The sequence below is a fragment of the Perissodus microlepis genome, chromosome 4 (genome assembly GCF_051167445.1).
Source record: "Perissodus microlepis isolate ML-2025 ecotype Zambia chromosome 4, ASM5116744v1, whole genome shotgun sequence".
NCBI classification, from domain to species: Eukaryota; Metazoa; Chordata; class Actinopteri; order Cichliformes; family Cichlidae; genus Perissodus; species Perissodus microlepis.
Genome location: NC_140464.1, coordinates 24,431,624 through 24,456,736, shown reverse-complemented (window position 1 = coordinate 24,456,736; position 25,113 = coordinate 24,431,624). Strand labels below are relative to the sequence as shown.

Below are 25,113 nucleotides of genomic sequence, written 5' to 3'. Positions count from 1 at the left end.
GAGTTGTTTTGCAACATGTGTTTTAGCAAGGAAAAATGTGTTTAGATTTATGAGTACAGAGGGTTGTGTTTTGTGAATTGTGTCTTCGTGTGACATGTGTTTATGGTACTGGAATATGGTGGCTACATTTAGTAAATGTGTTTAGACTACTGGTCATTTGGGTTACAGGATTGGCTTTTGTGTTTTAACATTTGAGAAAAACTGTAATATACTGAATATGATGATGTGATGTATTTTGAATGGAATTGAATGTTTACATGTTTATATGTATGAATGTGTGCTTGATTTGAATCGATTGACTTGATGATCCAAAGACAATTTTTCCACTAATGTGGACAATAAAGTAATTTTATTCTGTTGTATTGTATATGTGGAACTGTTGGGTGGTTTCTGTGTCACGCCCGTACTTGTTTTTTCTTCTTCTGTGCTGCAGTATACCAGCCTCTGGTTCCACACTAGCAGCATTTCCTCTCTCTGTAAGAAGCTGTAGTGCTGAACTGAGTTTCAGTTCTATGGTTCAGTGCTCTGTAGTCTGCTGTTCAGCAGCTGATATGAGTTCCCCACTCTCCTCCTCTCCTTTTGCTGTCTTTCCTCTTGATGCTCGGATTCAGCAGCAGCAGGACTCACTGCAGCTCCAGAGTCCCTCTCCCACACATACTTTTTTCAACTCTGCGCTGCTCTCCCTTTCTCCTTGCTTGTTCTTAGCTCTCATTTTAACCTCTCCTTTTATCTTCCTGTCCTCATTTGCCCTCCTCTCATCTAAGCGTTCTCGTACCTCTGCACACTTCAGCTCCCTCGCGCTCACTCCAGCTCATCCTCTTGACTCCTTTCTTCAGCTTTCTGCTCCTCGCTGCATATGGATTATAGTGCAACTTTCCACTGTCATCTATATATCTCCGTGGCCTACTTCAGTATTTTTGGACACTACATAGTGCTCAGTGTAAGCCCTGACACTGTGGGAGAGACATGCATTATTAAAACATCACTCAGTCACTCTCTCTGGTGTTCCCTTCTTATCCCCTTCTTTTGCTGACTGCATCTCCGTCTGTTGGAGAGCAGATATCTGTGTTTCTTCCCCCTATTCATCTGTTGCTGCCATCGCGCCCATTTCTGCCGAGCGAGAGCACACAGGCACACGTTTCACATTCTGCTCTTTCCCTGGCTTGCAGCGATTTGACATTTTAAAGCTGAGAGATATTTTTTCTTTTTCTTTTTTTTTCTTCTGCAAATCTCATGTTTTACCTCAATGTGTCTCTTTCTCCTCAGAAGCACGAGTTGCTGTTGCGAGCCTCAGTCAACTGTCTGAGCTCCCTGCTGAGCTTCCTTCAGAGAAAGAGTCCCGCTACAGGTATCAAACAGAGAGATGGGGAAAGAGGGAGTGAGCGAGGATAATGTGCACACGTCCACAGAGAAAGAAATGAAAAACTGCAAATGTATATATTTGAAGGAGATTTGAGAAACAGCAGTGTTTTATGAGTATGACACGTACAGCTGTGGAAAGCAACTAAGTGAATTTACAGCAAGTCTTGAGTTGGTTTTTTTCACTTTGTAACTTAAACTTGAAATAGCATATGTGAAGGTTACGTGCCATTGTTTATTCGGACAATATCTGTGCAGCAACAACAGGTTTGCCTTGATGATGTAGGGTTCTTTTTACATTTTCAGACTTCATCTAGTTCCAGTAAATACACCATGAGAAAGAGAATAAAATAAAACTGGGTGGATCTAAGTAAGGCGTGTGTGTGTGTGTGTGTGTGTGTGTGTGTGGAGTAGCCAAGCATGTGGTGTGTCAGCCATGGAGTCGATTCCTCCTCCACAGCCTGCTCAGCTCAGGACAGAGCAGCCTTCTGCACCCTGCCATTCTCAGATTCATCATACTTGTAAGATGCTTTACAAACACACACACAAATACAAATCCAAGTAATAAATATTTGATAGCAGAAGTATTCAAAGAAGCATTTAGATCACATCAAAGTGAATACAGTGCAGTCCATCCTGCCACAATACAGCGAATCAAAATAAAAGAAAAGTCATTACCATGTCTGTAAGCTCACTTTATTTATTATTCATTCAGCTTGGGGTTGGAACTGTGGGATTACTTGGAACTACTGGTCAGCTGGAGCCCTGTGAGCCTCCCGCTGCATTAAAAATGTCTGACTTAAAGCATTTTGTGAAAAATCTGGGACAGCGTGTGACTTTGTCCTTCCAACACAAATAAACAAAATGGAAGCAGATTTAATGGAGTTAGGCAGCACTGTGACACAAGTTTAAACACTTCAAATATTTAGCTTGTTTTTCACTTGGTCTCAAATTCACTGTCCACAAACCTAAACATACAGTGGTTGTTAAGAAGGAAAAGAAACAGTGTTGCTCACATTTTTCCAGACATCACTGGATTACATGGAAAGGTAGAAGCAACTGAAAAAGTCCCAAACTACGAGCCAACCAATCAGTCATGTGTACTGAGGAGAACTTATTTTCAATGCAAAGTTAATGCAAATACTTATTTGGTGTGTTTGAATGATAATTAAAAAAAAATATTCATGCCATTATTTATGAAAGACTCTTAATTTTTACAAAAGCGGAACAAAATAAAAATCAGTCAGGAGGGACAAAGACAGAGGAACAGCCTGTGGCCACCTCCACCTATTGGAGGTTGTCTTTTTGCTGCCTCTCCAGTGCACTTGTTGACACTGATGTCCCCGAGGTTTAATATGATAATCAAGTTAATGGTTTTAGAGCAGCGTTTTTTTTTTACTGCACAGTAATGTACATCTGTGCAGGATCGTGCATGCGTACGTGTACGTGTGTTTCTGCATCTGTGCTTGTGTTCTCCGCAGGTGCTGCAGGACAGCGGGACACCAGTGCTGCGGGAGCCTGACCTGCTCCAGGTGATGGAGGGAGTGGAGAGGAGGGGGGTGAAGGAGCTCAGCAAAGAAGCAGAACAGGCCCTGAGGCTGCTGCTGACACAGGTAAACCTTTGCACACACACACGCGTATGCTCACACAGATAAAATAGGAGATAATCACACAACAACAGGCCTTCAGTTACCTGTGGATCTGTCCATTCCTCAAATGAATTAATTAGAAAAGGAATCATACAAAGTTCGGTTTTAGCTGGAATCAGTTTGTATTTATATGTTGTGAAAATCAAAACAAGCAGACTGTACTGAGGGGAAATGTGTTTGTGGAAGATCAGGTAGGTAGTTGAAACAGTTATTTCACGTATTTCAACATCTCAAAAAGTAATCGAGTATAAATCTGGATCATGACCAATATAGTGTTTGACTTAGATTAGAACATGTACAATACATAAAAGCAGCAAATGGCAAATAATAAATCGAGCCCGCCCCATACGAGCATGAATCACAATACATTCCTCATGAGAAATGCAAAAGCGATTAATCACGACTCCCAGCAGGAAAAAGATTGAAGAAAAGTAACAAACAAGCCTACTGAATTATTCAAGTAATTATAATATTCATCACACATTGTGATGTTGATTTTGCCTTTGCGCGCTTTTCATCACTCAGTCGTTCTGTGGTAAGCAAGTGTGTGTTGCTGAATTTTTCTCCCGATGTGTAGTTTATGTTGTTATTAGGTTTTCAACCCGGGTAACCACCTAAGCAAACATTTAGGCTGTCAATGTGTAAATGTTTAAGTGCAGTTTGAGCTGACAAGCCAGGGTGCGATTTCAAATGATTACTGTCTCACTACCTCCTGAAAGCCAAACTCTAAAGAATTAACTTGCCATCTCTTTATCTCCAAGTATTAAATCTTATCACTGCGAAGCATTAAATTACAATAAAATCAGTTTGCCTCTAAGTAGACATTTCTTTTTTTCTCTCCTGGTCGTTATTTTAAAGATGACTTTGCAGAGTCTCCTGCTGCAAAGACAAACGCTGGGCATCCTGCTCCACTCGTCTTTTCACAGCCAAACCCAACCATAAATGCTATAAAGCATTAATGCATCTTCAGTGGCTAATTAAAACTTAGGTTTATATTTTTCAGTAGCTGTTGTGTTTGTAAAACTGATTACTGAACTGTGAGCTAACAATATGATTGCAGTTCGTGTCAGTGTGGGCCTCTCCTCTCCATCCCTGAGCACAGCAGACCAATCAATCAATCAATCAATCAAACTTCCCAACATAGCAAAAGACTTATTGAAAAAATGACTGGTTGACTTGGATGATTGGTAGATCTGTCTGAAAAGTGAGAGGTTAAAAGTCATCTTTTCAAGTTGCTGAAAAGACTTTTAGATAAAATGTCTTAATTAGCTTGAGAAGTAAAAGGACATTTCTTCAGTTCCCCTTTTCTATCACAGATAGGGTCAGGAGCATCTCAGTGGGTACTGGACCAGTGCATGGCCTCTGACACATAGAGAAACAACCATTTACACTCATATCAACACCTTCACAATCTCCTCAGACGACCAGCAGCTTTTAACTGAGATCCTTCTTGCTTTGAGTCATGCTTTCTTTGGCCACAGGCTTGCAGGAAGAAGGTCGGCATGCAGCACAAACAGTGTGACAGAATCAAACCTTAGATATTCATAAATGAAATAGACGCTTAATCCAGTGTAGAATGTGATTGAAAACGTGGATGATTTCAAGTGTTTGTGACAGCCTGTTACATTTTAACCAAATATCAAAGCTGTTGGGCCGTATAGCAAGAGTGTTTTAAAACACTGGGTTTCATGGCTGCACTCTGTTTATTCCAGGAAAGATGGACTAAATTTGGACCGGATCAGACAGACATGTGACATTAAAAAAGAGCGAGCTGGTGGAGTTATGTTAATTTGACAGGCACAGAAATATTTGTGGTTTATTTGCAGAGCTTTTCTACCCATCATATTGTTGTGTTGCAGATTGCCAGCATAATTTTTTTTGCCAGCCAAACAGATGTTAGAGGAATAGTTGAAATTACTCAGTTTATTTTCCCCACAGATCACAGAGGTGAACTGAGTTTAAAAAAGAAGTTGATGGAAAAACTGTGCCCTCTCTCTCCTCAACTGTGATCACAGCACTGGCACAAGCTCTTTGTATCGTTAGTATCATTTGCCAAATCACTCTTATTATGTCTGAACTGGTCTCAAGATGGTGTATTCTCTGCAGGGGTGGGGGGGATGGGGGTGCGGTCCGCGTGAGGTGAATATTGCTGTTACCCTAGTTAGCTTTGCTGCAAATGCATAAATCTCAGTTGGGTTCGCCTCAAGATTAGGGGCCACATCAGATTGCATAGCTCTAATATGGCATCGTGTGCAGGACTAGAAATGCTTTTGGTGTTCTGAAAGTGGCTCAGAGTCGGAGGAGTGACAGAATGATGGCATACACTGCAGCTCCCAGTGCACTGTGTTCCAGGCAATCGTGAAGTGTGTGAATACATGCGTCTGTGGCTTGTGTAGGTGTGTATGAGTGTGTGTCTGTGTGTGAGTGTGTCTGTATATCTATATGTGTGTTTTTTTAAGTCAGTGACACAGGTTAGAGTAGGCAGGGTTCAATGTGATGCATTTCTCTTAACGGTCTCACAAACAGTGTGATTTTTGTCCCCTGGCATCTCTGCTGCTCTTCTCTCACACACATTTTCACAGATGAGCTTCACAGTTTTCAGAGGTTTTGTTCATCTAGCTTTTGGACTAAAATGAAGTTTCAGTTCACAAGGAAGTGTATATTTATAAATGATCTGGTTTTGCTTCTTGTTTCCTCCCCATGAAAGCTGACATAACGAGCACCGGTGTGCCTGCATGCACATACAGTCAGCAGATATCACCTTTTCTGTTTGCAAGCTTGCATTCCCCGGTTTGTTGTTTCCAGTCAACATTTTTCAGTCTACCTGGTTCCCAAGTAGTCCTAAATACAGATTTCTAATGAATAGGTCTTCAAAATAAAGGAGTGCACCGAAATCTTGAGCCACCTGATTTCTTTGCATTTCGCTTTCTCTAATGTTTCAAAGTGCTCTAGAGCAATAGTCTCCAGGCTTTCTGAAGGTCTTTCGGGTTTTTCTTTGGACATTGGTTACTTTTTCACTCATTTTCAGTCCAGTCCTTGTACTTGACCATTTTCAGAGAACTGTTTTAATTGTCTTTTTTTTTATATCCTAACACTCTGATCTATGAATCATTCAAGCACCAAACTCAAGGGATGAACCAGTGTTGTGTCTGCACATAAAAGACAACTTTGCAAAGAACCTATTTAAATTGTATCTTTAGGCCATTTGTTAGTAGCAGCCTGTTGCAAAAACAGATAACTTGTTCCACTTGTTTAGTTGAATCTATGAAAAATGCCAAAGATAAGACAGTTGGAATAAAATAGTATTTTTTTCATGATGATTCCCAAAGAGGCATTAGCTGAAAACTTATCTCCACAATGTTTGCAGTAAGTCCTTGAAAAAGTTGTGAAAGTGGAGAACAAAAGAACAAGTTGCAGATTTAAAAACTATTTACAGCAGATGAGCAGTGTCTGAAAGTCGTGTTTTTAAGAAACAAGAGGAATAAAATCCAGCAAAGACCCTGGCACAGGACTGCAGAGATGCATCTGTACCTTCAGTTGATTCATCTGCAGTTCACTGAAGCCTTATCAGACATAGTCTCAGTGGAAGGGTGGCTGTCAGCCATTCTTAATGAAGAGAAACAGAAAGAAAAGGCTGAAGAAATTGGACTGAGCAGCAATCCTATAAAGTGAGTGTCTACAACTGCCTGTTAAGTACAGTGGAGGCTCTGTCATGGTTTGGGGTAGCATTTTGGCCAGTGGTGTTGCAGATCTTGTCAAAATTGATGGAATTATGAACGCAGAAAAAACACCATTAAATTTTGATCCACCGTGCAATGCCATCTGACTGCCAACGGCTTAATTTTGCATCACAACAAAGATCCCAAACACACTGCTAATGCAATAAAAGCAAACCTGGATAGAAGAACACACAGTGGAACTCTATCAGTCATGGATTGGCCTCCCCAGAGTCTGGACCTCAGCATTATTAAGCAGAGAACAAAACAAAAAGGCAGAAACATCCAAAGAAGAGCTTTGAATATCCTTCAAGGAGACTATTAATGAAGACTACTTAAAGAAATGACAAGAAAGCTGCCTAAGAGAGATCAGGTTTTGTTAAAGAATGAAGGTCGTACCAAATATTGACTTTCAAGCTCATTAGACTCGTACAGACTCTGTTTTTACCTTATATACTGTATTTACATAAATGTTTTCACGTGTTTCAATGAATCACTGCATCCATTTCCCATTTTTGTACCAAAATAAAAAAGAAATAAGGAGTTTCTCAAAACGTATGCACAGTATAAAGTTGTCCTATTTTCAGTTTGTATAGGTCTTAAATGTTTCAGTGCAAGTCTTTGAAGCACACAAATGCTTTAGTTCTTGCAAAGGTGCTGCATCATTCAGGTTGTGCTTCATAGTGCACCAAACTCTTTGAGGTTGTTTTCCTTTTTGTAAAAACAGTTAATGGAAACAATCGCCTGATAGTGACATTAAGTAGTTGTTAGCATAAAATTACAAAAACCCTTGGGTTGGGTGGGAATTGGTTCATTTCCATCCCAAGTTGGGTTTCAAGTTTAATTTAAAGTGGTCATTAAGAAATCTGAACTTTACCGTGGTTGTGGACATGTTTGGAGAGTGTTATGAGTGAGCAAGAATACATACAGGCATAGTATTTACTTGTTAGCTTTTTCCATTCCTCAGTGAATTTATTTGTTTCCTCCTTTCCTTTTTTTAATGCTCCCAATTGTATTGATCCTATTAACTCCACCTCTGCCTCACCTGTTGCTTTTATCAGTTTTCAGCCCTTGTTTTAAGCTGCCTTCCATCTCATCCTGAACACACCACTGGCAGCAGCTGCTGCCAAATAAAACTGATTTGACTTTGACTTTAAAAAACCCCACTCACATACGTGTCGGGGTTCCCTTACATACTTTGAAATGATCTTTAGAGAAGTCTCTGAACCTTGGCTTCAGCAGAGAGCTGATCAGTTATAGCTCAGGCCAGGTTCTGGCTGTATCCGCATGAACAACGATGAATAGTAAATCTTGCATCGTGAGTCTGTTTCTGTGTTGGGGTTGCTCATAACTGCAGGGGAAACTCTGCAAACTGAATGTTTGGAAAGTTTTCTGTTGATTGTGAATATTTTTCTCCCAGATTTCTGTTCTTGTTGCTGTTTGTGGCAAACGTTCACTGTTCCCTGTTGCCTACAGTACACATCTGCATCTTCACTGAAGTCCTGTTTGCCGCTTTATGCACATTTTCTGCTTGTGCATATGCTTATGACAGCTGAAATACAGATTTTCAAACTTAATATGCTTTTCATTATCATCTGTCATACATATTTATACATTTTTACAATGCTGGAGGTGTAACATGGGCATAGTTTCAAATAATGAGTTCCTGTTTATGTGCAAGTAATCCCTGTGAGGCAAAAATTCAAAAAACTTTCATCCAAAGAAATTTTAGTGGAATCCATTAATAATAATAATTTTTTAAAAGGAAATAATTATAATGGAATGCCTGTAAAATCTATATTATGTCGTTTTCAGAGGTTTTCGGGTTTTCTGTGGATTTTGTGGATTTCAACCGCATCCCTTGGGGTATCCTGTGGGGAGTGCTTTGGGAGCATGGGGTGTTTGGCCTGTTGTTACAGGGCATTCGGTTCCTGTACACCTGCAGAGACAGCTTGGTTCATATTTCTGGCAATAAGTGGGACTCATTTCCATTTGGTCCTGGACTTCTCCATTCATAGTTTTTATGGACAGACTATCTAGCCATAACCAATGATTTTCCCTTGAAGGTTGGCTGAGCTGTCCCTTAAAAATAGGGTGAGGAGCTTGGTCATTCAAGTGGGACTCGGAGTAGAACTCCTGCTCTTCCGCATCAAAAGGAGCTAGTTGATGTGGGTTGGATATCTGACTAGGATGCCTCCTGAGCACCTCTGAGGCAAGATATTGCGAAACATGTCCTATCAGGAGGAGGCCTGGGACTCGCTGGAAAGAATCCTGGGTCTCAGCTGGCTTGGGAACGACTCAGTGTTAAATGATAGAAATTAATGGATGGATTCATGGATTTCAAAATTCAAGATCTTAAGGTTCTTGTGTTAGGTCCCTCTAACCCTAGGATGCTTTTTGTTTTTCTTCTTTTGTTCATTCAGATCCAGAGCAGAGACCTTCTACCCAGAGAGGAACACAAGCAGAAAGTGAAGAACATGATAGAGGAACTCGGAGAGCCCGATGAGAGCTGCAGACACAGTCAGTCCCACGATGTCCTGTATCCTTCACGTGAAGTGAAACACATGCACACCGTTGAACTTTGCTAACACAAACAGCCTCTGAACATGCCTCTGTAAGCAGGAAGTGCTGCAGAAAGCAGTAACCCACACAGTAAAGCACATTAGGAAACTCATACTTTAACATCAGCATCTTCATTGATTTTTCACTGGCAGTTTAATAGATGCCTGTGTTGAACAACACACGCTCTACTGTACATTCATAGTCAGCATGTCATCTGTCATGCTGGCTGACTCCCTCTCCTCTCGCTTATTCTTCTTGTGACCCACCCACACAGCCTCATACAGTATAACTATTATATGTGTGTTCGTTTTAATATCAGCTTTGTCTGTAAATATTACATTTTTCTGCTAATATTAATAATAAACAAATACACAACATATACGTGGAAATAGTAGTTCATTAAAAACACAGTGCATTTAGGCTCAGTAAAGCTGGTAGCAGTTTCAATTTGTTTCTTAATTTAAATGTTCTATCTTTCATCTTCACGCCCACTGCCCCCTCTCACTTTGCTCATTGCTCCTTGACGCTTATCTTCAGACATGTTGGAGACGTGCCCCTCTGCCTGTCTGACTTTGTGCTTTAGACAGGACATCGATTTTGAAAGTTCTTCACCTTGCTCATTTGTTGCTTCCGTTTGTTTGACTGTTTCTGTTGTGCTCCTAAAACAATACAACCTGTAGTTTCACAGCGTTCTAGCAATCTGACTGACTGCATGCATTTGTTCATAGAAGCTAGTTCATATTTGCAGCAGTGTTAAAGAAAACGAACATCTTGAATTATAAGTGCATCAATAAATCACTTGTTTTTGTTACAGGCCAACGTTGGTGCTTTTTTGTCTGATGTGGTAGCACTGACAAGCTAATCAACCTTTCCTCTTAAGAAAAATGTCCTCTGAAAGGGGACCTATGATTTTGTACTTTAACATATTTCCATCATATATACAATGTTACAATAGTAGTTATTGTTGTTATAAAGCATGACCAAAGTTTAAAATAATTGAGCATATATACATTAACCCCTTTGAACCAGGTGCTCACGGTTTAAAAAAGTACTCAGGATATGCCTAATATGGTCATCTCAGGCACAGAGCTCTGACTGTGAACACAGAAGCCTGGTAGAGCTGGTCATCTAATAATGGAAAGGTTGATGTTCGATCAGAGGGTGCTCTAGTCTCTAGTCTGCATTCCTAAGTGTCCTTGGGCAACATATTGAACCCCATGTCGCTCTCTGATGCGTTCATCGGATATGAATGTGTGAATGTTAGGTAGGAAGCACCGGGTGTAGACAAAAGTACATGTATGAAAGGGGGTGAATGGCTGAATGAAGCATGTTGTATCAAGCCCTTTTAGTGCTAGAGTCACAAAGCATTATATAAGAACAAGTCCATGTAGCATTTATCTAGACCGTCTGTTTGCCGGGGGCAGCCAATTAGAAGGCGTTAAAGGAGAACTGTTAAAACAGCTTATTACAGGCAGAGAGTGAATCTTTTTAGACCAGGACACTGCTAATAAAAAAAAACAGTCTAAGCTGCAGGTGAGCAGCTCTGCTCGGGGAATTAACTCTCTCGCTTTCCCACCTAGTTTCTTCTGCCAGTTCTAGGATTTAACCACATTAATGTGAATTTCTCTACTCCATCCACACCTTCTCAAAGCTGTCAGGTGATGGGAGTACGACTCCCTGTAGACCACTGGTGTGTGTGGCAGTGGTTGTGAGGTGGACAAGCTGCCAGAGAGCAGCTGTCGGCGAAGTGCTTGAGAGCCATGTGGGATATAATTGCAGGGTAAAACGTCTCCTCTGGTCTATTTTTGAACTGTATGGCCACTGATGGGCTCTCAGGCTTTAGGCTACTGCAAGAAAATCAATCGTTCATTGTACCATCGGGTAGCTCCAGTGCGTTTCTTTACTTCTCACTGGCAGCTCATTAAGTGGCAATGGTGGGGTTCTTATATGATCGCACAGTCCCTTTTGACGTCCAGTTGACTTTTAAATTGCTGTCACAGCCAGCTTCCAGAAAGGCAACTTTTTATTAGCATAGCCAACCCTAGCTGCAAATAAACTACCTAACATGCTCGCTTACTCCGCCCTGCTGCCATCTTTATAAAATACCTCGGGAGTTTATAGCGTGGCTGGACGGCATCATAATCCCGGGGGAAACTGAGCATAAACGGAACGCAGCCCCTTATCCCCACGCTCTGGCGGTGTCTCCCTCTAACTCCTCCGTGTGGAAACCGCACTCCTCCTCCGTGTTTAGCGCCCGCTCGCTGTTATTCGTCCAAGACGAGCCAGCCGGTGCGATCGTGGCACTGGCAGAGTGGAGCAGCGAGAGCCGCATGTAAATGAACGCCTCCACCTCCGTTGTTGTCACCTGAGGATCCAGAGGAGGGCAAACTCACTGTCCCGTCTACCTCATCGGCGAGCCGAGCTCTTTTTCTGTCTTTGTTCACGCTCGGAGCGGAGATAAAGAAGGTTCAACTGCACTCTTTACTTTGGAGCAAACGCCGCTCGCTAATCGCTGCCTTGTGGCGCTGTCGTTTCTCGCTACAACACGGTGAGTGGACCTCGAGTTTGGTGACTGTAGTGTCCAGCAGAGCTCTATCTGCCGGGGGATCTGCTGTGCTGGCCGCTGGCTGGCTGGCGGATCCGCCGGAGCGTACAGCTGCGATGACAGGAGGCATCGATTTGTCGACTTTAAATACTTATGAATACAAAAGTACAATACAAAAATACAAAAGTGAGCCCCTAGTTGGGAAGTCTTCTATAAATAGTTGTATATCATTGAGATGTTGGTGTATAATACCACTGTATGTAGCCGTGCATCCAAGATACAAAAAGCGTGTAATTCTCCGTTTAGAATATAAATAGTTGCTCAGTAGTTGGGTACAGACAGCCGTGCAGCTGTAGGAAGCCAGGTCAGGTAGGGGACATGCAATCAATTAAACAATCTGTAGCTGATGGTGCATGTGACAGTCTTTATCCACCACCATCATCACCATTACGCATGTCCGTCCCTCTGTATGAATGATGACAGAAGGAGAGCCTCTAGGATGGAAGCAGAGCGAGAGAGAGAGAGAGAGATGATGTGTCAGTCCTTGAACCTCAAGCCTCCCACAGCAGGCTGGCAGCCTGAGGGGAACCGGGCTCCACTCCTGCTGCACATCCAGCTGTCTGAAAGGCATCTTGCTTTTTTTCCATCCTCTCTGGAGCGCTGTTCACCTCAAGGGTCAGCTGTGGCTCTTGAAATGAATGCTGCAGAGCAGGCTTGTTTGCGGGTCGGACTTCTTTCTCATCCTTGATTGAAGATTATCATCTTTCATCACACTGGTGAAAATTGGATACATGTTTTCAACAATACAGACAATTCCCAGTCAGAGCGGTTCTTCTTCACGGGTGATTAGATAATGTAACCTACTTTACTGACAAAGCTGGAACCTGGATCTCCCACACAGGAAATCAAACTTCAGCCTCTTTGCCCTAAGAGGTTGTTGCTAGCAGCTCCAAGCCAAGAGATTTACGTGGGCTCACACGACTTCAGCAAGAACCACTCTGCCTCTGCCTCCAGACCTCCCCGACACATCTCGCCAGCTCGAGTGCTGGAGGGACAGACGGCTTCTGAACCGAGCCTCCCACCTTGGATGCTGAACATCTCCCCTGAAGTTTCTTCATTCCAGGACTCAGCAGGGGAGAATATGAAAGAAAGCTTTTTGCAGATCAGCTGGGTTGTCCTAACAGTGTTCTAGTGCATGCACTGCTTTGAGATCAATTTTGTTTATATGTGCACCAAAAAAAGAAAAGTATTGGTTAAAGACCGATGAGAACCCCTGCAGGGATCTGACGATCCCCTTTGAGCAGCACATGATGGCGATGGCCAGGTGAACTCCCTCCCTCAGCTGGTTTTACTCCTGTAGTAAGACAGGCTGGGGGTGCAGGGATGCAGGCAATGACTGTTGTGTAAGTTCTCTCTCACAGAGCAGCATCATTTTTAAGGGGAGCTTAAAGTTAACATTAATGTCAGCAGATGATGATTTTTGCATAGTTTTGTGCTTCACACTCCTTTCAGTTCCACTCAGGACCGGGCCGAGTGCCCTGGAATTAGTGACGTGCTCATCCTGTGTAATCAGGGTTGCCTGTTTACAGTTAATGGATGCACTTCTGCACTGCCCGTGCCACATTAGAAATGATTGATCCTGCTTTAATGCCCTTCCTACATCACTTCTTACAGCCTCAGCACTTTGCCCCTCTGTGTGGAAACATCAGCAGGTCCTGGTTATGCGTATTGACGGTGATGACCTTTTCCCTCATAAATATCTGTCAGAGCTACATGGCTGCCTGCTAGGAGGCACACAGGAACATCAAATAACCCGACAAGCTGCTGCTACTACCAGAAAGACAACCCCCACCCGTCTCTGGCTGTTATCGAGAAATATTGGGGCTTTCGACCAGCACTTAAGGATATTTAGTGCAGCATTTCTCAGAAAGCTGGGAAGCTACCCAAAAGATGTTCTCAGAATGCACAAATTGGCCTTAATCGAACATTGTCTTCACTCAGCTGCCTGCAGGAACGCCGGTTTCTGCTGACTCCGTATGAACAAAGTTGTTTTTGAGTTTTATTTTTAAAATAAATGACCCCAGAGACTGGCAGGGAAAGCCAAAATGAAATAGGGGGGAAAAAATCTGCTTTCATTTTTCCGGAAATAATACACCGACGCTGCCGTTAAACAGAAGAATGATTCAGTATGAAATGCTCATTGTTTGTCTGCGTTATCAGCGTGCCGTAGATGTACAGGCAACGTTGAGAAGCAGATGGGGTTTCTTTCTTTCCCTGTTCTGATTGGAGCAAGTTCTCTTAAGGGTGCTCACTTTAGTCTAAATTAATATTCACGCCCTGAAACATTTGCTCCCTTTCCCGTTCCTTGAGATTTGAGAACAGGCACCCCGGGTTTGTAAAGATTAATTCAGTCAGCGCAGAAATCGAGTATCCCGTGCTCATTATCTGTCATTCCACAGCCGCCTCCTCTATCTTGCACTAGTTCTCCCATCTGTGTGTCTTTGTGTTTCACCGCTGTGCCTTAGCAAAAGGTAGATGAAATATTCACCAGGAAAGCTGTTGTTTCCCTCAGGGTCTCCAACTCCTCTACCCCACCCCCTTCTTCCAAACGCTCCAACGCCCCTCCCTCCTCTCCTCCTCTTCCCCCCGCTGCTTCTCCTAATATTACTCTCCCTCCATCCTATCTGTACCCCACTGCATCCCTCTGATAGTATCATTGATGGAGCCCCTGCTAAATTATGCATGGATTATATGAATTATATCTTGTTGCTTTTCATCTACATGTCCTCTCCCTGCCTCCAGTTACTTCTGTTTTCTGCTAATGTTTTCTTTAAAAAAAAACAACTTTATTTTTTGGCTCGCATCGAATCCTCCTTTGATGAGGTCCTATATTTAGCTGTTGTATTTATCTTCTCACTTTCATGCCTCCCTTTGAAACGTACCAAAAAAAGAAAAAAGCCTTGGAGGACGGGGAAAGTTGCGACAGGATCAGAATGATATAGAAGACCGCCGCTTTTGAATAGAGAGGGCAGAGGACGGGCAAGAGCAGACCGGGCACCTGCTACAGAGACTGTAAAAGTTCCTCTGGGGATTATGCAAGTGCCAGACATCAGATGTGTCTTAAAAGGAACATACGGAGGCCCTCTTCAAATGCCGGCTACGCTCTGGTGTTCCATATTGACCACTTATCCCCAACATGTCTCCGTATTTGACATATTCCACAAGTATCACACAAGAGAGCACGAGCCCATCTAGTAGCTCTGGAAGGAGAAAAATGAATGAATGGAGAAGAAAGCTGTGTTTGCTGGCTCCATGTGAAAGCGTAGCGAGTCAGGCAAGCTGAAAGGATCTAATCAGGCGACTGTGTGACAATATTCTGCTGTGGAACAATGTCTGATGGCTCATCATCCCTGTTTTCAGAAGAGTGCCTCTCTGCCACCCCCTGCTGACCATGCGGAGTGTGGGTGCAGTGGTCCTGGCGCTCGCCGCTGCCGCACTCAGCTCGGCAGACTCCGACACGCACCGACCGAGACACGACTCCAACCTGGAGATCTGTATCCTTCTGCTGACGGCGTGCAGAGCTGCCGCCAAATGCTGTCCGCTGATGTCTGTGTGTGTGTGCGCAAGTCACTAAGTGTTGAACTTAAGCATCTTCACGGGTGTGTCTCTCTTGATGTAGAGAGCGTTTGTCCTCCTGACCTCCTCCTGTCAGACAAGCGGCTGTTTGAGACCAAGAGGAAAGATCAGCTGAATGCACTCAAGAATCTAGTAGAGCTGAACGACATCAACCAGCAGTACAAGATCATAGACATCATGCTCAAAGGGCTCTTCAAGGTACAGTGTGTATGTGTGTGTAAGACATCATATAGTGCGCGGGAAGCAGCAAGTCAAGCACAGACAAGGCCACTAGCATCAGAGAGCAGGCGCTCTGAAGCTCGACCTGCCTGGTGTTTCCAGCAAATTGAAGGATAAGAACGTTTGCAGCCCGATAGAGAATCAAAAGCTCTAAAATCCACCGCATTCAGCAGCGCGTGAGCTCGCTTTTCATTTGAATCTGAATTCATGCTGCTTACAGGTGCCATTCACTTGCACCAGACTGGGAGCTGTGATTTTACTGTAGGCCTCCATTTCCCAGCGGGCAGCTATGCGTGTATCTGCATCGCTCTCAAGGAGAACGAGCAGAGTCGACCTTCGGGGGCTGCGAAACATTGTCAGCACTTCTATACGTCTGCGTGTGTGTGAGCCAGCGTAGCTATTCTGTGCAGTGTCCACATAGATCACGCGTTGACTGTAACGTCTGTGGGAGGTGGTGTGTAAAATGTCATAAGAATAACAATCGTAGCACGTAGATGGGAGTACATAACCCTGGAAATTGAGCTCTCTTTCTCTCTTAAGGTGTTGGAGGACTCCCGGCAAGTCTTGGTTGCGGCCAACATGCAGCCCGATGACCCCTTCCCCATGGACGATAAGATCAAAGAAGGTCTGATTCGCTTTTAAATCTCAGCTGTTGCCTTCTCTCTCGCTCTCGAGTGTTTTTCACACACTGATTCTGTCTCCAACACCTCTGCCTGGGTTGTCTTACGCTCTGTTGCCCATCTCAAAAAAACCCCCACTTCTGCCTGGTGTTCATCATCCCATCTTTATCCCCTTCAGTGCGGTCTGAGTGCGCTCCCCCAGTAAAACCTTGAGCTGTTTTCCTCCCTTTGTTCTGTTAAGCATCATTTTCACAGTGTGCTATATACATGTGCATATTCATATTCTGTTTCTGTCCTGCAGCTTATTCCCACGTAGTGGAGAATACGGCGTTCTTTGGCGACGTGGCGTTGCGTTTCCCCCGTATCGTCCACCACTACTACGACCGGAACACCGACTGGAGCGGCCTGCTGCGCTGGGGGCTGAACTTCTGTAACCAGACGGGGGTTTTCACAGGAGGAGCCCACCAGCACGTCCTCACACTTGTAAGACCTGCCGCAGCCTTTTTATTAAGGGTGTCAAAAAAATGTTTCTGGTTTCACTTTTTCTCATTTCGATCGTGTGGATTTAGAAGAGATTTGTCGACGTCTCGCTGAAGACTGAGAGTTGTTGCAAAAGCTGAAAGAAAATGATTCAGATCAAAATCTGACTACCTAATTCTTCCTTTGCCAGTGCTCCACTAAGTTTCATGAGATTCAGCGTGATTGATCTTGCAGTGATTGCATACTGCCGCTTCAGCTCACGCCTTGGATTAGAAAAGAAAACATCTCTCTGCAGGAGGATATAATGGAAATATTCAAAACACAGCGAGAAAACAGTGCGTTACAAACCAAAGCACAGTGATGTAAATGTGTCTGGCACAGAGCAAAAGAATAGTTGAGGTTTACAGTCATTCTTCGGCTCCTAATATCCAGCCTTATCCCTGGCAGCGTGTTTAAGGCTCAGCGAATTCTAAAATCTATAGGAAAAAGCTGCACTGGCTAAAAGAAGGAGTTCAATATCTCAGGGTCTTGCTCACGAGTGGGAGCAAAAGGCGAGCTTGACAGACAGATCGGTTTGGCATCACCAGTGATGTAGACTCTGAGTCTGCTTCACTGTGGTGAAATGAGAGATGAGCGTAAAAGCGAAGCTGTCGATTTATCGGACCACCTACGTTCCTGCGCTCACCTGTGCCCGCAAGCTCCGTGTGGCGACTGAAAGAATGAGACTGCAGATAGAAGGGGTGGAAATGAACTTTCTCTCAAAAGGTGTCAGGGCTCTCCCTTACAGACTGGATAAGGAGAGCGGTCATTCAGGAGGGGCTCAGAATAGAGGTACTACTCCTCCACATTAAAAAGGAGCCAGTTGCTTGGAAACGCCTCGGTGTCACCCCAGAAGAGCTGGAGGAAGTGGCCGGTGAGAGGGAGGTGGGCCGGGGTAAATGGCAAGGGATGGATGGGTGGAAAAAACCTTTTATTTTGGAAAACAATACTCAAATATCGAGGGTTTTTTTCCCCAGATTTGTTTTGTTCTATAAATACAGTTCTTATCTCTCACTCTCTATTGAAATTTAAATGAATTTAGATAATGCTTCCCAATAACTGCCCAAACTACCCACAAAGTGGCTGCTCAGTGGCTTCTAGATCAGTTTTAGCCACACGTTAAACAGAAGGCACATTCTCATAAACCACAAGATGTTATCTTTTCAGCAGAAGTGCCATCCGTGCATCATTAGCTATACCAAACAGGAAAAAATGACTTTAAAAAAAAGGGTGACAGTTCTCTGGAAACCTGGTGGGTTTGAAGAATGATGCAATCTCATGTCATGTAAGTGTGGAGTTATCAGTCATCAGTGTCAGCCAGCGTGTCAGATATTTCTATAGAAATTGAATTTTGGCCTTTTAAACTTTAAAGACCAAAGGTGTCTAACCGGTGTTTCCTTGTTTAATGTGCGGGTTAATGAACTAAACTCCTGCAGGATTAATCTGTGACCTTAGCAATGTGCCAAGAGGATTATGAAGTGGATTAATTCTGAGGCTCGAAGCAGCAGCAGCAGCAGTTTTGCGTCCTAAAAGTGTGCGTTCAACCCGCGCTTAACCCCACGCTTGGTTTCCGACTCCCTCGTCTCTATTTCATCCACCTCCATGAGCGGTAAATAATGAAGAATGAGCTCTAATACTCACAAGAAATGTGGTTTAAATTGCATCAGAGCGCTTCTTAGCTGTAGCATGAGTGATGTGACGTTTCTTAGCTCTTTTTGAAGCAAGCATTATGTATCAACTCCCCCTCTTTTCTTTCCTATTCTGCTCACCTCGCAGATGTCACAGGAGCTGGGAATAACAGAGAAATCCCCAGACTTTATAAACCCGTACCGCACAGAGAGAGATGATGTGAGTATGCTGCGTACATGCTGTTCTACACTTTGCCATCATCCATTATTATTCTAGCCTGATACCTGGTAACAGCTTTCTTAATACCCCAGAGACTCTCTGGGTACACCTTTGCAACCAGCAGGAGTAGAAACACATGCAGATCTTTGCTTTGTTTTTTGTAGAAATTCTCTAAGAAAACACAGCCTCTCTCATATCGCGACTTTGATCTCCCCGCGCCCTTTCTTATCTGCCGCAGGTGCTTCACACAGCCGAGGCTTTCCAGAAGATCCTGAGGGAGGAGGAGAAGAGGAGGAGGAAGGAGGAGAAGAGGAAAGAGATCAGGAAAGGCCCTCGCATATCCCGCTCTCGCAACGAGCTATAGCGCTACACCTCATCGAGCGCGAAGAGCAGAGGAGAGGGAGGAAGAGGAGGAGGAGGAGGAGATGAGAAGGCGCGTACACTCGTAGTCCACAAGGGGTGGCTTGACTTGTAGACTCTGGTGACAGTGAAGAAAAACAAAACGCTGCCGTCACTTGTACAAAAGCCAGGTGCTCGAGAGAGAGAGAGAGAGAGAGAAAACCTCAATGTGACACAAAAATGTAAAGTGGAGGAGGGGGTTCGTCCAGATCTGAGAAAAGCCTGAGCTGCTGTAAGTCAGCAGTTCTTTAGAATTTGGGGGGGAAGGAAAAAATAACAAGAGAAATAACTCTCTGGAGATGAAGTTAAGGCAAACTCATTTTTGATAACTTGAAGCTTATGTAACTGAACTTTGGGATATTAATTCATTTTAGTCTAATCGTTTTTCTTCAAAACTTTGCGAAGCCCCCGCTGTACTGTGTCTGGTCTCGGTTTAATGTATCTAAAATCCCATACGCTTCAAGTAGGTGCGATTGCCAAATTTGACCTTTTGAAAATGTGGCGTGTTTATGGTTGGGTTGGGCTCGACCGCTGATTGAATATTATCTTTCATTATTTCTAAGAGCTGTTGAATTTCTCAAAGGATGTTTGTGAATAGGCAGATTTACATTCCCACTGCTGCTCAGAATTAATAAGGACACATCATTATGTTGCGTTTGCCTGAAGGATGGCGTAATGATAAAGATTACCATGGGTTTATTTTTATGTCTGCTATTTTATTTCCATCTGAGGGACTCATTTAAGATTTTTTTTTTTTTTTAATTGACCATATAGTTTTTTCTGCCTTAATGAGCCTTCACATTATTTTTATCCTGTCAACCTGAAATGCAACATGTGACTATTCATCTAGCAGTCCCTCGTCTTTAACCTTTTTTTCCCATATTTTTTCCACTTCCTTTTTAAATTGACACGTTTTGTGGATTCAGAGCTACACAATTGAGACTGATGTAATTTTCATATAGTAAAAATGACTGTTATGAAAACTATATGTATATTCAGAGAAAAATATCATTGCTGCAGAATGAACAAGCCATTTTGTTAACACGTGTAATGAAATAAAGTGACTCTGATACATAAGGAAGAAAATTATATATATATATATATATGAATATATATATATATAATATATTTGTACTTCATGTGGCTTCACACTGTAGGGATGTCAATCTCATTTTACATTGTGGGCCACGCACAGCCCTCTTTGACCTTAAACGGGTAGGACCAGTGAAAGTACAAAATAAATAATAAAAATAAAATTACAGAAAAAGCTCTGGTAGTTCATTATACAGACTGTCCCTGTACTTAATATACAGGTTTTGTTAATTCACAAAAAATGTCTCTTTTTTTAACTCTGTAATTTACCAGTCATTTAATTTTTTATCTGTTAATTAATTGCTTTTAGTATGAATGGCAACAGGGCTGGGCTTTATCAATAGGAAAAACTGTAACACAAACTCTATACAAAGATTCAGGGCTTTATATGTGACAACTCTACACTTTGGCGTTTACACATTTGTATAATAACAAACAAAAGGTTACCGGTTCGAGCCCGGGAAGACACACAAACCTCTTGCTATTGTGTCAGGATGGAGGTAAAAAAAAAAGAAAGAAAAAAGTAATCTTCCAAATCAAGCGTGAACATGAGAGCGGCTGAAAGCAGCCCCCTCTGTGCTCCACAGACCTGCTACATTTGTTTTGTCGAGCAGATGAACCGACAGAGGGCAGGAAACCATCAAAGACACAAAGTCCAGTTTTTGCATTTCATATGCGGGCAGAACAGTTTGACTTCAGCCCATCTGTGGCCGCATGTAGAGGATGAAGGGGAAGCTGGCATGCAGAGAAGAAACGGCTTTTTAGTCTCTCTGCGAAATGTTTCATCATTTGGACTGTGGTAAGATCATACTTTGATGTTTCTGTCAAAAGTTAGCGACTTGCTAACGAAAGCTAAGCTAAAGCTGTTAACGTGCTAAGGCTGAATTATTAGCAGGCAGTCTAATTAACGAGATTAAATCGTGAGCTCTTCATTCGACATTTGATGTTTAGTTTCAGGGTATGTTGTGCCTGGGTGGTGTTAAAGTTAGACATTTAATTTAACCACCTAGCGGATGTTGCTAGCTTCGCGTCCCTCTTGCCTGTAGCTAACCTATTGATGTTTTGTTTATGTGCAAGAAGCTTCCTGATGCTCTCACTTTACAAAGCTCATTACATTGCTGTTATCTTTCCCAACGACACAAAGTGGAGATAATACAAGCCTTGGTTGCTGTCTGCTTTTCCATTGATCATTAAATTTGCAGTGAACATTTCAAAAAAACATTTACAGTAGTCTGAGCGTTAACGCCAAACGTTTTCTGCTCCTAATGTTCTGTTAGAAGACGAGGAGGGGAACAAGGAACCAGTACAGATGGAGGGTGAGAAGGAAGGAGTCGACTCTGAGACCATGTGGAGCGAAGACCTCAGACTGGTCCTTGTTGGAAAGACCGGATCTGGCAAGAGTGCATCTGGGAACACCATCCTGGGCCGCAGGCAGTTCCTGTCACAGGTCAGCGCCAGCTCTGTCACTCAGATTTGCGAGATGGGAAACACTGAGCTCGCTGAAGAAGATGGCCAGGCCGTCCCACAGAGGAGAGTGAGGCGAATCATGGTTGTTGACATGCCAGGCTTTGGAGACACTCACCTCAGTGTGGAGCAGATTCACGCAGAGATTGCCAAATGTGTGTCTCTCTCTGCCCCTGGCCCCCACGCTTTCCTCCTTGTAGTGCCATTAGGACGATACACAGACAACGAGAACCAGGCTGTTTGTGAGCTGGCCAAGATATTTGGGGAGGATGCTGTATTTCACCATACAGTGGTTCTTTTTACAAGGGGGGATGACCTAGAGGGAATGGGGATAGAAGAATATCTGAACATGACTGCACCTCCTGGGCTGAGGGCTCTGATAGACAAGTGTGGGGGTAGGTACCATGTGCTCAACAACAAAGACCCCAGTAACACAGCACAGGTTAAAGAGCTCTTGGTGAAGGTAGACAGTATGGTGAGGCAGAGTAACGGAGGGTTTTATACTAACACTATGTTTTTAGAGGCAGAGGCTGCAATCAGGGAGGAGCAGAATAGGATGTTGCGAGAGCGAGGGCAAGCAGAGGGTGAAGACCAAGAAGGAAGTAACTGCAGAACTGAAGAGGGGGCTAAACTTGCAAAAAGAAGAAAATGTGTTTTAGAGTCTGACATAGCAGGAAGCAGCGAGAGAGGATTACAAGAGCTCCAGAGGAAAGGGGTAGAAAGAGGAAGTGAAGATGATCTTAGGGTGGAGAGATGGGCAAAGGAGAGCAGAAGCAGTCCTTTCAGCCTGCTGAGAGACCAGATCAGAGGCCGACATCGGGGCCATGGCAGAGCTGTCAGCCGGCGGCCATCTGTCCGGTCGTCACTAATTCGTTTCAGGAGGGAAGCCGTGCTCTCTCCCAAGGTGCTGGAGAGAGTTAAGGTCCTGGTGGCTGCTGGAGCCACTGGCATGGCAGTTGGGGCAGTTTTTGGAGCGGCTGCCCCTTTGGCAGCTGCAGCTGGGGCATCTCTTGTTGGGAACTCGGTTGGTTTTGCTGCAGCTCAGTTAGCTGGGATGTCTGTGGCGGGAGGCTCAGGTGTGGGGAACGCCGTGGGCGCCATAGTGGCAGCAGCCTCGGGGAAAACTGCAGTGGCTCTGGGCGCAGCAACAGGTGGAGTTCTGGGTAGTTCTGTTGGAGCCATTGCTAGCGCTGAGGCTTCCAGTCCTGCAGAAGGTGCTTTAGATGCCCTCAGCCAGGTTAGTATCATAGGGGCCACTGCAGTCGGGGTGGCGGCCGGTGTGGGATGCACCATGGCAGGTGGGGCTGCTTTAGGAGCAGCTCTGGAGGGAGCAGCTGCCCTCGGTGGAGCTGAAACTGCAGCAGGAGTAGCTCAGGGTACTTTAGCGTCAGCAGCCACTGGGACTCCTCAGTGTGCTGCCGCCTTAGCTCAGGAGGTGGCCGCTGGTGCTGCGTGTGGGGTAACGGGGCCCAGTGTGGCAACAGCAGCCAGCAGGGTTGCATCAGACCCGTGGGGCACCATGTCGACAACAGCGCGCATCCTGAGCGCGGTGGCCGAAATCGGCAAAGCTGCAGCCGGCATCGCCCTCGCTGGTAGTCTGGTGGTGAAAGTGGTGAAGGAAAAAGTGAGAAGTGGCACAGGAACGACGGAGGCTTCCTACTCAGAGAAGAAGTCTTATGAAATCTACTGGAACAAATAAATACAGGCTGAGCGTAGAGTCCAAATCCAGGATGTAAGAGATTTATTTTTCCACCTTCACAAGTAAACACCACACAACACAGTAGCTTACTGCAGTGAGGGATATTTTTACATGGATGTAAATGATTAAAGATGCACTGCTAGCAACAACATCTGTGTAATAAAGTTGTATGCGGTATTAATATGAAGCCACTTTTTGAAAGAAAAGGTAGAAATTTCTTACTCTAAATGTTGGTTCAAGCCGAGGCTGAATAATCCATGACATTTGCACTTGTGTGGGACGACTGAAAGGCATATTAGATGGGTGTTGATTCTGTTGTTTCTTATTTTTAAACATGTTAGAAGGTTGTGATTCATTTCATTGCTGGTTGGTATTAAAACACACTTTAGTCCTTGAACACACATCATACTTAAAAAAAAAAAATACAGTGAGTATTATAAACAGAAAAAAGTCATCTTAAGCACCTCATCAGTTTCCATCATGAATGATATGCAACGATTGGCTGGGTTTATTGTCACGTAATATGTAAACCGGGAGAGTTATCCAGTTATGTATTAACACAGGTTAATACAGGCAACACATCTGCTGGAAATGAGTCAGCAGTTCACTGATGTGTTCATGTTTTTGCTGTGAAATAAAAAAAATACAAATATTGTTGCAAGAACTAACGTTTTTGGCCTTCTTTTTTCCTTTTCTTGTGGTATTATATTTGTGTTATCTTTTTATAATGCCATATGTGTGGAGTTGTACTTTTTAACCAATAAATCAACTATGGTTCTCCATTTGAAGAATTCTGCAAACACATTAGGTAAAAATGTGATGGTGCTTAGAATTAAGATCTGTGCCATTTTAAATGTGTAGATTTGATGACTTTGTTAGGTAGACTAATACCTGGTTGGACGTCCTTTTGCCTTCAGAGCTGACTTAATTTTTCCTGGCATGGATTCAACAACAATGTCCTAAAGATGCTCTGTTGGACTAGTGTCTTGTAACCGTGGTGGCCATTTGAGTACAATGAACTCATGTTCAAGAAACCAGTTTGAGATGATGTCAGCTTCATGGTTGTGTTATCCTCCTGATGGTTCCTGTGAACCATCAAAAGATAGGTACACTGTAGTTATTACTGGATGGGCATGATCAGCAACAATACTCAGGGACACTGTGGTGTGATGGTAAGTTGGTACTAAGGGGACCGAAGTGTACCAAGAAAATGTCCCCCATATCATTAAACCACCACCACATTAATTAGCTTATTTTGCCTTTCTTTCTAAAGAACTCTGGCCTCTGACATGAAAAAGTTATTTTTACTCACAGCACCTCCGCTCACCTTTCTGTTTTTCAGAGTATTCTCTCTAGAGATGGTTGTCTGGGGCAAATCCCTGTAGATCAGCAGTTGCTAAAATACACAGTGCAGCCCATCTGCCACCAACACCTATGCCAATAAACGTAAAGCAACTTAAACTCCCATATTTCTCCATATTTCTGATGCTCAGTTTGAACTTTAGCAGGTCATTTCGACCTTATCTACATGCCTAAATGTGATTGATTACCTACCTAATAGAGTCGCAGGTGACTATAGATGGGTAGCTCAACTGTAGTTCTTTCATTTTTTAACACAATATCATACAATTTTTATGTTTAAAAAGTAAAACTTGGAGTATATGCCATTAACCTTTTTTTCTATAACACAACTTGTAATCTTTAAAGCTTTAAAATGTAAATAATAAATACGATAGTATTAATCTGTACGCTGGAAAACATGCTTATCACGTTAGCTGTGGCAAAA

At 43.4% G+C, this 25,113-nt stretch overlaps 3 protein-coding genes across 7 annotated transcripts in view; all 3 read left to right on the top strand.

Annotated features, from left to right (window-relative positions):
- Positions 1–10,097, top strand: part of mei1 (meiotic double-stranded break formation protein 1) — a 64,586-nt gene extending 54,489 nt beyond the window's left edge. For both annotated transcript variants that reach the window (XM_084926661.1, XM_084926660.1), the window contains 5 exons: positions 1,267–1,348; positions 1,774–1,880; positions 2,841–2,972; positions 9,148–9,263; positions 9,824–10,097. In XM_084926661.1, the coding sequence (XP_084782787.1) occupies positions 1,267–1,348; positions 1,774–1,880; positions 2,841–2,972; positions 9,148–9,263; positions 9,824–9,869 (483 nt within the window). In that variant the 3' untranslated portion in view covers positions 9,870–10,097. The remainder of the gene's footprint in view (positions 1–1,266; positions 1,349–1,773; positions 1,881–2,840; positions 2,973–9,147; positions 9,264–9,823) is intronic.
- Positions 10,098–10,194: 97 nt separating this feature from the next.
- ccdc134 (coiled-coil domain containing 134) lies at positions 10,195–20,149 on the top strand. 3 transcript variants are annotated; one of them, XM_084926669.1, is made up of 7 exons: positions 10,195–11,834; positions 15,255–15,385; positions 15,544–15,665; positions 16,227–16,311; positions 16,608–16,789; positions 18,602–18,673; positions 18,912–20,149. In XM_084926669.1, exons 2-7 carry the CDS (start codon positions 15,283–15,285, stop codon positions 19,035–19,037), a joined length of 690 nt encoding a protein of 229 aa, XP_084782795.1. In that variant the 5' UTR covers positions 10,195–11,834; positions 15,255–15,282; the 3' UTR covers positions 19,038–20,149. The 3 variants fall into 3 exon arrangements, with proteins under 3 accessions (XP_084782795.1, XP_084782794.1, XP_084782793.1); XM_084926668.1 differs by having other exon boundaries at positions 15,252–15,385; XM_084926667.1 differs by lacking the exon at positions 10,195–11,834 and adding an exon at positions 11,887–13,234 and having other exon boundaries at positions 15,252–15,385.
- A 336-nt stretch (positions 20,150–20,485) lies between these two features.
- LOC146389028 (uncharacterized) lies at positions 20,486–23,991 on the top strand. Of its 2 annotated transcripts, none has more exons than XM_084926665.1 (2): positions 20,486–20,963; positions 21,445–23,991. In XM_084926665.1, exons 1-2 carry the CDS (start codon positions 20,942–20,944, stop codon positions 23,325–23,327), a joined length of 1,905 nt encoding a protein of 634 aa, XP_084782791.1. In that variant the 5' UTR covers positions 20,486–20,941; the 3' UTR covers positions 23,328–23,991. The 2 variants fall into 2 exon arrangements, with proteins under 2 accessions (XP_084782791.1, XP_084782790.1); XM_084926664.1 differs by having other exon boundaries at positions 20,495–20,963; positions 21,442–23,991.
- The last annotated feature ends 1,122 nt before the right edge of the window (positions 23,992–25,113 follow it).

What these genes read in the sequence shown, in the direction of transcription:
- ccdc134 (XM_084926667.1), top strand. Translation starts at nt 13,215, where the DNA reads ATGCAGGCAATGACTGTTGT. An exon ending in ATGCAGGCAATGACTGTTGT is followed by an intron (nt 13,235 to 15,251) that starts GTAAGTTCTCTC and finishes CCCTGTTTTCAG; the next exon opens with AAGAGTGCCTCTCTGCCACC. An exon ending in CGACTCCAACCTGGAGATCT is followed by an intron (nt 15,386 to 15,543) that starts GTATCCTTCTGC and finishes TCCTCCTGTCAG; the next exon opens with ACAAGCGGCTGTTTGAGACC.
- LOC146389028 (XM_084926664.1), top strand. Translation starts at nt 20,942, where the DNA reads ATGTTTCATCATTTGGACTGTG. An exon ending in GTTTCATCATTTGGACTGTG is followed by an intron (nt 20,964 to 21,441) that starts GTAAGATCATAC and finishes ATGTTCTGTTAG; the next exon opens with AAGACGAGGAGGGGAACAAG.